Below are 13174 nucleotides of genomic sequence, written 5' to 3'. Positions count from 1 at the left end.
AGTGCACAGAGCTGTGGGCAGTTTGATGTGGACCCACACTGAGAGCAGAAGCTTGAAATGCTGGCCCCAGATTTTGGGCCTTTATGCCTGAGGACCATAGAACCCAAGTTAAACTCAGCAGTGTTTGTTCAACCTGTTTTACTTATGGAGCATGGTAGGTTAGCCTGGTTCAAGCCCAAATGGGTGCAAACTTCTTGGCCCCCTTTTCCTGCCTCCGGGTCTCCTTGCCCCGCCCCAGCCATTTTCATACCTCTGCAGTGCCGTGTTCTCAGATGCCAGGTCTCATTATGTTGTCCTACATCTTATCCCATTTCTGTGCTTCTCCCTGCCTCAGAATAGAATCTCAAACCCTGTCTGCTTAGAGATGGTTCTCTGCCTTTACTCTAGCCTCATTTCTCATTACATCTGTTTCACCTTATGGCTGGCCCCTAACGTCTAAGCCTCCTGTGCATTTGTTCCTGTCTTTCCTCATTCCAGAATTGCCCTCCTGCCGGTCCTCTAGCAAGGTACTGTTCTGATTCCATGTCTCCCATTCAGGTTTCAGCATATTGTCTGGTGTGTTCCCAGTCTCTTCCTCCTCTTCCTTTATTTATGAGCATTAATAATCCAGAATGAATGGCTCATTACTGTGTGTTGCTATAGCAGTTTACTTCAAATTTTGTTACTGTGAGGATTTAATGTCCCACCCCCCCAGCCTCTGCTCTGGTGTTGGGGTTATTTCCACATCTCTCCCCCGAACAGATTGCAGGCTCTGTGAGGGTTTACTTCTCTCTGCAGCCTCCCACAGCTTTCACGCATATTGAATGAATCAAAGTTTAGACTTGGTCTTTTCTTCTTAGCAAGAACCTTGCACCATTACAAACGAAAGCTGTTTGATTTTATCATCTGTATGAACTGACTTTCTGCCCCTGCCTCCTACAGCCCCTTGTAATGCAGCTAAAAGGCAAATTCTGCTTTGCCAAGGCACTGCAGGATTTTGAAGTCCTGCCTTTGGTGATTTGCAGGGCAGCCCTGCTCTTGGGTTACTGGCTGTTAAGCCTCCCCTGACCCTGTAATTAAGATTAAAATTTTGTTTGTTTCGGTCTTGTTTTGGGAAAACTGGTTAAGTCTTAGAGGGTCAAGAAGGCAGTCAGAATAAAATAAATTCCCCTTCTCAGTAAATTACATTATTAGCTTATCAACCTCAACAGCACCCTTAAATTTAAAAAGATGTGTTCTAGAACTTATTAACTCCCAGTATTAGAAACCATGCAGTTTTCCTTATGAAAATGATATTTCATTTACAATTCATGAAATGTGGCAGCATTTTCCCCCTCATCCTTGAGCTATTGAATTGTTACTTTGGGAATCTAAGTAGTTACAGACACAGAAGTTGATCAGGAGATTTTTAAACTGGGGCCACCCTAAAATCATACTGCCTTAAATGATAGGTACCATAGCCATACTTTGCTCTGTCTGGCAAGGTAGTTTATAGTGTTTTGTTAATCATTCACACTAAAAAATAGTTGTTGAGTGGATCAACAGTGATTATAGACATGATGAATGAATGTAGAGCATCAATATTGGGGTCATCTGAGACACTTTGGAGTTTGCATTTATAACATGGGAACCAGTCTTGCTATCACAGTGCTTTCTTATATTAGCATCGTATGATGGCTTTTGCTATACAGTTGGTATGTTTTTCAGAGCTTATGAATGGAGAAACTTTTATTGTCGGGTTATGACTTAAAAAGCTTGATTGTAGGGAAGGTCTGTGAAATATTTTAGAAGTAGTTTTAAGATCTAAACACAAGAAATCATTACATACTTTGCAGTTAATAACTAATTTTGATAAGAATGCATTTATTGGACAAGTTCTGAGATTTGAGAGGTATGCCTGCTGTTTATCATATATTTAGGTCATTAATTTGTTGATATTTTCTTACCTCAGTTTGCTAATCTGTAGAATGGGAATAATAGTTCCTATTTCATAGAGTTGTTTTGAGAATTATGAGTCTCACAACATGTAAAGCATTTAGAGTAGTGCCCATGACATAGAAAATATTCAAAATGTTACCTAAAAGAAAAAAAAAAAGCCATGGTACCAGTCACCCTGAAGGGCAGAAGTCCTCATTCAGCAGGCTCTTGTGATCATTGTAGTTAAGGAAATTTTCTTAACTTTATGACTGTAGGTCAAATCCAAACTTATTCAACTATGATATGTTCTTTAGAAATTTTGTGCATCACGGTGGCATAAGATTTTCTTTAATGCCTTTTAAAAAATGTTATTGAAAGAGAAAAGTAAACCTGTGACATTTAAAAATTCATTTTAGTTTCCTCTAGGTAATACCAAAAGGTTTTATTGAGCAATAAGGTGATGGTTTTGTCTGTGGGTCTTTTTTTTTTTTTTTGAGGAACTAACTTATTTTTCAAGTGGGTCTTAAAATTTAAGCCTCAATTAATTACATGTAGCTTTCTGATCCAAGACTGACCTGGAAGCACTAACTCAAAGAACATTTGATTTTATTTTCCTGTGGCAGTTCAATAACATTAGACCCCTTGTCTTCCTTTGTCCCTCTTCTTTAATCTCCAGTATCCTGCATATTTCTATTGTCCCCCTGATTACATGCTTTTGTGAGACAATTACCAACTGCGTGATTGCAGAAAAGAATTACAAAACATACCATGAGCTCTCTGTAGGTGATTCTTGCAGATTTATTAGAACTGCTTAATAGTTCAGAAGTTCGTATAGATTGCATTTTGCTAGTTCAAAAACAGAGTCGGTGAGAGAGAAAGCTTGTGTAGCTAACCTAGCCATTGCCCTTGTGTTGTGCCTGAGTAGGGAATCTGATAAGAGTGATTTCTTTTCCTTAAGACCAATTAAGCCTTTACGTTTGAAAAAGACTGAGAAAATTTTATGAGCCTGGTTTATAATCTGTACACAATACAGATAGTGGCACTTCTCTGAATTATCACTATGATTCTGGCAAGCAAAAATAAGAAACTACTTTAAATTCCTGTTATGTTAGATGCTGCAGCAGACTTGAATGGTGTTGACCATAATTCTCCATCTGTCTGCCTTAATTAGTTTTTGTTTTGTGCATTTAATTGAGTTTTAGTCGTTCCTTACAGAGTGCTAATCTGTTTGTAGGCGGTGTTCCTGTTGCCATGCAGCTCTTCCCAAGTCTTACTCAAAATGGCAGCCTTTCTGAAAATTGAATGTGTTTTGAAGATTTTTTTAAATTCCCTGGAATAAATTCCATACCCATACCAGGTGCTTGAATGACAGATCTGTGTCTTATTTCCTCTGATTTTGAAAACGGTCAGCAAAAGTACCATGTAGTGCATAATAGGTATTCAGATATTGAATAAGTGAGTCGGTGAATGAATGAATGAATGAATGAATCTCTGTTCATAGTAATTTTCTTGTCTGTCCCCTTGTTGAACATGTTTCTGAGCCATCAGCAGAGGTTGCCTTAGAAAATACTGCTTAAGGGCACATAGCTGATCAACCCACAGTTTTGTTGTCTTTTCGTTTATTGGTGGATGAGTTCTGACCTTGGTGCCTGCCATGTCTCCCATGTTGCCTCACAAAAGATACTCTTTTGACTTCTGGAACTGAAAAATGCTGTTTGGATATTGAGAAATTTGAATTCCCAGCATTTCAGTGGCTTCTGAGGATGACAGCACTATTTGAAATCAGGATTGTATTAGAAAACCTAGGTTATATGATGAATATAGCAGTGATCCCATCACTGTGATATTGCAGAGTGGAGGATAATGGAACCTCTGGATTCTCTGAGTTGCTCCCCTCAGCATGTATAAGAGGAATAGCTACCCAGGATTAGAGTGAAGTCTGCCATATAGCAGTAAAAGAAGCCATGATTTCGGCCTCCTTAGCGCAAAGCCTGACACGACTGTGAATTAGCTGGGGGATATAGTTGTGATTGCCTCCATTTAGAAGCCATTCTTTTGAGGTTTAATTATTTCTGCTCAAATAGTAAAACTATTGATAGCCATTTAAAGCTCGAACTTTAACAAGTCAGTCAGTAGGTAGATGCTTGCTGAGTGCCTACCATATGCCTGCCCCACAATGTGGAGTCTGTTGGAGGGTCTTTATGAGATATTTAAACTTGAATGTATTGGATACAGTGAGTTAGCTGGAGGTAAACACAAGATCTAGAGCTGCATTAATGGTGATAATTGTTCCAGAATGATTTGGTGCTTTTGGTTAAGCTGTTGTGCAAGAGACAAATTTCACTCTTCTGACCAACAGGTCTCAGCTCACCTCAGTTGCATTCATCTAGTTGATACATATTTCAACAGCTTTATTGTTTTTGCAGCCAAAGAGTGTAAAGATTAAACAACAGACAGTTGAAATTTTTTATCAAATTTAATTACTTAACTGCAGTCATTTCTGGATGTATGTTTTCTTTTAACATTGACAATTTTAAAAGACTTGAAAAAGGTTTGGTTAAATGTTTCCTTCCCATATGATTCCTAAACAAAAGATGGCAATTTAAAAATAGATTTTATCTATTTGCTGCTCATCTTTTGACTGTGGATTTCCTCCAACAGGTAAAAAAATCTCTTTGATCTTTTATTTTCAAATGGGCTTTTTGATAGTTATTCCTGCTTTGGTTGGATTTCTTTGACATAGGTTGTACTATAAGTTACAAAAACATCTTTGAGACAAAAGTGAATGGTTATTTGAAGTTAGGTACAAAATTAGGTTTTTAAAGACCTGGAGAAATTCAGGTCTATTATTATGCTGACAAACGGAACAAAATGTACTTTGTTTAACATAGATGAGCCAATACTGATTTCCAGGCTACAAATTAGACCTTAAATTTTATAACTCTTATTTTTCAAAGCAAATCTCTTATTAAAAGATTTTTATTAAAAAATATTGCTACCTGGGAGCTGTTAACCTTAGTAAATTATTGGTGTTTTGTGACTCTGTCTGAAAAATGACTGTGGTTAATTACATAGTGCAGTCTTTCTAAGTCACCAGAAATAGGAAGTAGTTTTCTTGTAACATAAGATGATTTATGTGTGTGTTCTTTGAATAGCTGAAGAAGTCACAGACCTGAAGAGGCAAGCAGTTGAAGAGATGATGGACAGAATTAAAAAGGGAGTTCATCTCAGACCAGTTAATCAGACAGCTAGACCCAAGGCAAAGGTATGGAATGACTAAATGCTTTTTTCCCCGATGTTTCTTTTTTTTTAATGTAAAATTTTGAAATCTGATGAAAGCTACATCAGAATTGACTGTCAAATCTTGGGTTAAGGCTAATGTGCCGTAAAAGCCTTTGCTTCATATAAGCACTTTTCAGAAGGACTCTGACCCATAGGAAACCTAGATCACTACAGAAAGTAAGTCCTGTGGTTGCAGGGTGCTGCCGTCTCCTTGAGAGGGACATTGATATGAACTGTTATACCAAACAAGTAACAATTAGCACGCCCTTTATTTTCATCAATTCCTGGTGCTTGTGTGTAATTCAACAAGTATTTATTGAGTATCTACTATGTGCCAGGTACTGTTTTAGGCACTGGGAATAAAGCAGTAAACAAGACACAAAGATCCTTGCCTTCCCGAGGCTTCTGTTTTAGTGTGTGGGGGAGGGGAATCTGAGTGTGGGGATCACATCATATACCGTAGGAGACCTAAGACAACTTTTGAAAAATAGTGAGGTTTATAAGATTGTTTCCATTAATTTCACAGACCTATTCCCGGTCACTTCAAGGAGAAACTTGTGTATCTGTATCATCAGCTGTCTTCTAAGCTAGACCACAGTGAGCTCCAGGGTCTGTGGAAGTACCTAGTGTCTAGTTCAGAGCTTTTCCTTCCCCTTGTATATCTGTCCCATTTAAATAGACTCAATAGTAGAGTTTTTGACATTTTTCTTGAAAAATGTTTTTTCTTTCCTCACTCTAATAAGGTAGCAGCAGATTGCTTCTCTTTCTTTTTCCTCTTCCTTTAAACCAAACTTTATGGTCCTTCCTTACTCTCAAGGATGCCCTTCTTCAGCTACTTCAGTGTCCCCGAGTGTCATGACTGTTCACTAGAAATTCACCTGGGCTTTTAAAGTTGCCACTTTGTCACAGGCAGACAAGATAACTGGACAAGGCAGGAATGGCCGTGGTGTGGGCTGTCCAGGGAAAGGGGGTTGGGAAGAGGGAACGAGCATTCCACACCAAGAGAAGATTCACATCTAGGGAAATGGAAGCTTCAGCCGGCTGTGGAGAGTAATTCAGTCTTGTGCTAGAGCTCTGAAAGCAAATGGGCAGAATGTAGAACTGGACGAGAAGCTGAGCGTGTAGATAGTTGGGCACAGCTCTTTCAGTGCCAGTGTCTGATGAGTGAGTGAAGAGCACTGTTGTTGGAGTCGGGTCCTTGCACTATCACCCAGCTTCCCGGGCTTCTTCTCCATAAGATACCCTCTCTGGCTCACACAGTTGTTGTTAGGGTCAAATGGGGTAAAATGTGAAACCACTTTAAAATGAAGGGTCTGAGTAGAACCTTAGAAGAGAATACATTTTTATGGCTTTCATGTCACAACTAGTTTGGAAAGAATAGCAAAACCAAATTATTACTAGAGAAAAATGCAGTGTCGTAAAAGAAACAAAATTAGTTTAGAAAGAAAAATGTTGAAAACTTCTTAAATCATAAGCAATCAGTGTTCTGTATGTACTTTCATTTTCATTATATCACTTTGTCCTTTTTCTTTCTTGCCGTGACTCTTTCAACAGTTACACATTATTTAATGTCAGTTCAAAATCTGTAGGACAGCTGAACAAGGATCAGTGGACAACTGTTTTGTTTTGGTTTTTTTTGCTCTTAATCATTAAAACTGTGTAGATATAGTGGAGAATGACCTGGTCAGTAACCTTTAAAACAAATGGTCACTGCATGCCTCAGTGCAGACTTCTTCCCCCAGTACCATCAGTACTTTCCTGAAATGTCACCAGTTATGAGAGTATGCAGTCCAGGCTTTGAAAAGGCTTGTGCAGTCAGAGGGCAACTTGAGTGGCATAGCAGCACTTTTGAGAATGCCTTTAGGCAGGGTGTTTGTTCAGAAGTCGTAACATGTCACCGGACAGCTTACCTACAGAAGTCAAGCCTGCCTTGAGAGTACTAATTTAACTGCGTTTTACTAAATTCCTTGATGTTGGTGGTGGTTCTGGTGTGGTTAAAATTAGTGTCTTAGAGCTTTTGACTGGCACTTGTGACTGCCACTGATGGCATGTGTATTTCACAGAAAACGGAGGCTATGAAAGTTGAACACCTTAGTTTAATTTGTACATGAGCAGCAAACCTCTCTCTCACTTTTTCTAACTGTACGTTTTTAAAAATTGGAATAGGATCTTATTCTTTTATTATCTTTTGAGGGGAAAGAATTATAGGTTGCCATTAATCACCTCCCATCTCTTGATGAAAGATTAGCCTTGCCTCTTTTCTAGGAATGAGAGGCCTGAGTGATTCCTTTCGCTGTGTCTTGTAGGTTTTCTCTTCATCTCCTTTGTGAAAGGAAGTGGTACAGGGAAGATCAGAGGGTTTTTTTTCAGCCATCTTTTCATTGAGGGGTCCACAGAGACTGTGGTATTATGGGGCAGGCAGGTATTACCCAGAATTTCATTTCAAATTATTTTGTTCGTGGTGTAGCCAGATGAGAACTGGGCTTGTAATCGAGACACCTGACTCAAATACAGAATTCCTCAAAGTGTAACTTTCCTCATAAGTAAGATGAAGTACTTGGACTGCACGCCCTCTGAGGTCTTTTACTACTCTGATAGCTGGTGATGCTAACATTCTCCTGTGATCCCGGTTGTGAAATTCATGAAACTAGACGTGCCAGTCCTCTGTAAGCTGGCCTTGGCCTGGAGCTGACGGAGCTGAGAGGTGCTCCGCCCTGTTGCTTGCTTTCTGCTCTGCACTCCTGCCTTCCTAGTCCTCATTTGCTGGCTCAAGTCCAGCAATGAGAGTGAAGAAGAGTTTATTGTAAAATGTTCTGAATAATTTGGAATTAAATCTTTGAAATTTAATGTTTACCAGATCTTTTCTACATATGATGATAGTAGGTAACAAAATGATGTGTAGAAGATGGTAGCTTGGTTCTTACCTCTAATTTTCTATTTAACTGCTCCTTGGGAGCATTAGCATGTCTAATATTTTTTCCTAACCGTAAGACATAGACCTAATTTAAAAAATGTAGTCAATATAAGCCGCCAACACTTTGCCATGTAAAAGTCTTTGTTGGGTATCTTAAAACTGAATTACTCAGTCATTTTTCTTCTTTTTTACAATTGTAGCCAGAATCTTCAAAAGGCTCTGAAAGTGCAGTGAATGAACTAAAAGGAATACTGGTAAGAATAGATCTCAGTTTATTATTTAGTTAATGGGAAAATGGAAGAATATTTTAAAAATCTACTGTTATGAATAATTGGTTTTGATATATTTTATTTCCATTTACGGTAAGCCTCATTACTTTTGATAGTTTGCTTGATTGTGCTGTGGACTCCTCCATTGGGTGTGTTAATAATGTGTCAATACTCTGCTGTTTCTATTCTAAAAGAATGGGTACACTTTCCCCCAAATCGTTGTTTCCTGTTCTTGTTCTCCAATACTTGTATCACAACTTGAAGATAAAGTGTCTGGCCAGATGTGAGGATCAGTACATGCTTATATAGTAGATATATTATAAATATAAATATAGTAAATAGTGTTATAAGTAAATCTATACATAGATTATAGTAGATTTATTTATAAGTAAATCTACGATAAATGTAGTAGATAATAGTATATTGTATAGTAGTCTCTCACATGGATAGTGCTTAACTTTGGGGCATGAAAGTGGAATTCTTGGCACCTAAATATAAATCAGAGATTCTCCCCAAATATTTTAGCATCAGAGTCATAGTCTGCTTTTCTCACAGTTTTGAAAAGTCATGATAAATTTGGATAATAGAAGTTCCTTTCTTTATGTTACGAATTTCATTTTCTAAAAGTAATTCACATCCGTTAGAGAACATGCTTAATGCCCATCTCTAGTCATATTTCTTCTTTCCAAAGTATGAGCTTTTGCCAACAAGATAAATGAGTACTGCCCTGTCCGACAGTTTCTGTCGGAGACAAATGCCTCACTTAGAAAATGTTTTGGATACTAAGAGCTTTATTCTCAGATCTTGTTACAGTCTCAATACCAGTTATTATGCACAGTAAGTCAACAAACATGGGGGCGGAGGTAGAGCTAATATTCCCATGTTCGTTGTTACTGTGCTAATTATGCATTGCATGCAGACATCCACATAATCGTGGTAAACAAAATTATTTTCATCAAGCATGAAACAGTAGACTTAACTCGGAATGGCTTAATTAGTTTGCTATAGTTTTTAGGTGAGTGGAATTAATACTAAAGAGAGGTATGTAGCACTGGCTAACAGTAGTGGTCTACCTACAGAATAAAGTATTAAAACCATGGAAAAATTATGTGGTTATTATCTAATGGATTCTTTGGTGAGAAAATTTTGTTATCCAGTGTTCTGTTAAGGAGAATGCCCTACGACAGTCCTTTTTGTTGTCTCTACATTGTAATGCTAATTTTTGTTCATGAAAATGCCCCCAGGGGCATTTGGAGGTTCTAGGGTCATAGTTCTGATCCTCAGTGAAAGAGTAAACTTCCCTGTTTGTTTTTTAAATCAGGTTTATTTGAAAAATCAGACATCTACATGAGATACATATGATACTTGATTACCCAAGTTACCCCACTTGCTGATAATGCTGGTTGGTAGCAAGTTTACTGAAAATCACAGCATTGCTTTTAAAGATCATGTTCACTATACAATCATACTCACTATAGTTTTGTGCCACTTCAAGGAGAGAAATTTGTGAACAGATTTTTGTGGAATAACTTACAAATTATAAAAACTGTCAAAACATCTTTCTTTTCTTCAAATTGCCCTCATCCTCTTTTGTCCTGGATTTATCATTAGATTTCTCTACCTTACATGGCATTAATGTGTATCACTAATAGCTGTTATTCTTTGCATTAAATTTTTTTAAAGTGGAACTCACGATGCTCTCCCCTACTCTTCTTTGCCAAATGGCAACTTTCCACTACTACCACAGACGTTTCCTTTGAGGGATGATGGATCACTTGTAACTCCCAGTCACTTGGGGCCAAGAAACCATACTTCTTTTAGGAGAGAAAGGAAGCCCCTATCAGATGGGGCTCTATTGGTGCTTCTTGCTGGAGTTCAGACTATTAGTATTATCAGAATTTAGTACCCAGCAAAGTACATGACACGAACCTCACAGTTGTGGCATGTGAGAAACAAACATGAAAAGAACATAAAAAGTCTACAGATTGTGTACTGAAGTGGAAAGTGAGCACCTGTACCAAGAGATGTCAAGAAACCAAGAAGCTCTGTGTTCAGTTCTACTGCAAAACAGAAACCAGGAATGAACTCAGTCTGGGGGTGTTTTTACTGCAATGAAAGTGACCTGAGTTGTAAGCCTACTGCTGAAACTTAGCACATGGGTAGAAAACACATCTCGTGTTTGGGGGAGTTGGAAAACCTCACTGTCTTTTGAGTTGTACACTTTTCAAGCCAATTTTTAAAGTCTCAATGTTGACTGAACTTACTCTTCCAAGTCTATTTACACTTAATTTTTAAAGTTGTGTATTTTGTGGATAAAAAATATATAGCTATTTCTCATCGTCACACAAGGGTTTCTTTTTTTTTAGGTTTCGCAAACCTCTTGAGCCACACCAGCCATTTAAAAGCCACCCTAAGTGGAAATGGGCATTTCCAAAGAATAAATCAACAGAAATTAATCAGAAAGTCTCTTCTCAAGTTCAGTTGCCTCTAAATCAAAGAGACAAGAACAACTTTTTAAAAATTCACTTTTAGGTCTTTTTTGAACATCTTCAGTTTTTCAAATTACCCAGGAATTGTTGAGTAGTTAATTTTGTTCCCTGACAATTAGAGTTGTTGGTATTATGAACATTTATCTAACATGGGGATTAAGACTGTTAAATGATGAAAGCGGTTTGGAGTAGAAATAGAAATTAGAACAGTTAAGTTCAAGGTCCAGCCCTATCACTGACTTACTGTGGGACCTGGCCCAAAACGCTGAGGATCACTGATTTATAGGATTCTCTTTTCTGTGAAGTGAAGGAATTGTATGTACCACGTGGTGATTTGTGATTTCTCTAATTTTATGATTATAATATAAGTAGATAATTAAGACAGTCTTGGTACTTCATTAGCTGAGCTCCTTTATCACGTCGGTTGAGATCCATGCAGAAACCTTTCCTCCATAATTGCCTCCATATTTAAAGTTTGCTCCTATACTAACCTAGTCAACCGCCTTGGTCAGTGAATAGAGAAGAAAATTGGGAATTCAAGGATTAGAACTTGGAAAATGAATTCCTTCAGTATCAGGTGCGATGAGAGGATAGCTCACCACAGTCAGGAGTTTGGGGAAGTAATGCAGTTATCCAAACAAAAATAGAGACTCCTGTGAAAGGTAAATTCTTCAATAAAAGATATCCTTGGAAGGTATATGTGTATGTACATGTACATACACACATACACAGACACATATTTTTTTCTTGAATTAACTCTAGCCATTGGGAAAATCACACAGAATGTCCTTGATGTTCAAACAGCCTGGTAGTTTGAGTGATTTTAGTAAGGGCCATAAATTTTTCTGTTTACAAATGATAGAACTTTTTAAAAATTATAAACACAAATGATTTGGGAATAGTTTTTCTAATACATTAAAAAAATTTATCTGAATTGGTTTTAGTTCTGTTTTCGTTACCTTATCAGTGTTAATCCTACCTTACTATATAACTCTTTGATGAGTGGGTACAGATCTGCATTGTTAACTGTTAAATAAAGAAATCATCTAATTTTTTAAATTATAAAATAAGCTATTATAGTGTTACATGTAATATGATTTTCCTTTAATGTATTTTATGAATTTTTGCAATAAATCCAAAGTAGAAAGAGGTTCTTCCAGGGGGAAAGTATCAGATGCCTGATTAAAATATGAGCCTTAAGAATTTTACACATCAGTTTTGGTTAGCTAGCTGACAGCAGAGGAATATAATCTCCTAATCTTGTTAGTCAGTTTTCCCAGCAACAGACTGCTTTTCTATAACTTTGTGCAGTTAGGGAGAAAAACACCTTTCTAACCGAACCAACATAATAACCTATATCATGTGAGATTTGTAACTACCTAATTTTACAAGCTACTTTTTTTGTTTTATAGGTTAAAGAAGAAACATGAGTTACCATTTTAGCTAGTAGGATTCTTAGAATCGTTCAGGGAGTTGGCAGGGGCAGGGAGCAGCGTTCAGGCAAGCCCATAGTGAGCTGAAGTGACAAAGGCTGGCCTACTTGTTAGCCTGGGTGGACAAAGCCTGCCTTCCGACTCTGGCCTGAAGTCTGGCAAGTTATACCTGACTTGAGGTTCTGATTTTCTCTGATCAAAAGATGGTGGTTTGGCTGGGTTTTTTATTCCCCCCTAAGCCTGCGGCACAGCTGAGGAGAGCTCTTTCAAAGAAATAGTGGGCATTTCTTAGAAAAGAAAATGGACCACTTGTAATGGTGGGGTGCTAAATCTTTACCCCTTAAATCTACGAAGAAGTGTGTCACCCAGTGTTCTGTACAAACACTTGGCTGGTAATGGAGATAGAAAACCGTAGCTCTCCCTCCATAACATACTTCCTAGAGGAGCCAGGGCAGGGGAGCACTGCCTGGGTCTTCCTCTGTCCTCTTGAAAGTCAGTACGCCTTTCAGCAGGAGCACAGCTTTATGGCATCTCTTGTTTCCTTCAGTGTCTTCCGGGTGCTGAGTAATCCATTCATTCACTGCCTCCTCTGTTCAGGAGTGTGGGATTACGGCGCCGGCTCTTCCTTGCCTCCCTGTAGACTGTAGCCTTTGCTCTTTCACAGAGAAGCGAGGTGTGCTCAGTGTAGCACCTCCTGGGTTAGGCCGCCGGAGAGCGTTATGTGCTTCCTTCGGCAGCACGCCTTGTCACCAGGTGTGCGGCCAGGGTCATTCTCTCTGAAGAATCGGCCACATTTTTCAGTGCCACAAGGATTTGGGTCAGTAACTCATGGCTGCCATGTCAAGATAACCTTCTAAGGTGAGTTCAGTATATCTGTTTTCTTCTCCGCGT

At 38.3% G+C, this 13174-nt stretch overlaps 1 protein-coding gene across 2 annotated transcripts in view; it reads left to right on the top strand.

Annotated features, from left to right (window-relative positions):
* Positions 1-13174, top strand: part of SHTN1 (shootin 1) — a 104558-nt gene that overhangs the window by 67027 nt on the left and 24357 nt on the right. For both annotated transcript variants that reach the window (XM_022568658.2, XM_022568660.3), the window contains exons 13-14: positions 5052-5161; positions 8293-8346. In XM_022568658.2, coding sequence (XP_022424366.1) covers positions 5052-5161; positions 8293-8346 — 164 coding nt within the window. The remainder of the gene's footprint in view (positions 1-5051; positions 5162-8292; positions 8347-13174) is intronic.

This window comes from Delphinapterus leucas, chromosome 16 (genome assembly GCF_059928025.1).
Source record: "Delphinapterus leucas isolate spDelLeu-1000000601 "Yukka" chromosome 16, BTC_Dleu_Yukka2, whole genome shotgun sequence".
Taxonomy (NCBI): domain Eukaryota; kingdom Metazoa; phylum Chordata; class Mammalia; order Artiodactyla; family Monodontidae; genus Delphinapterus; species Delphinapterus leucas.
This window is presented reverse-complemented; position numbering and strand designations above follow the sequence as displayed.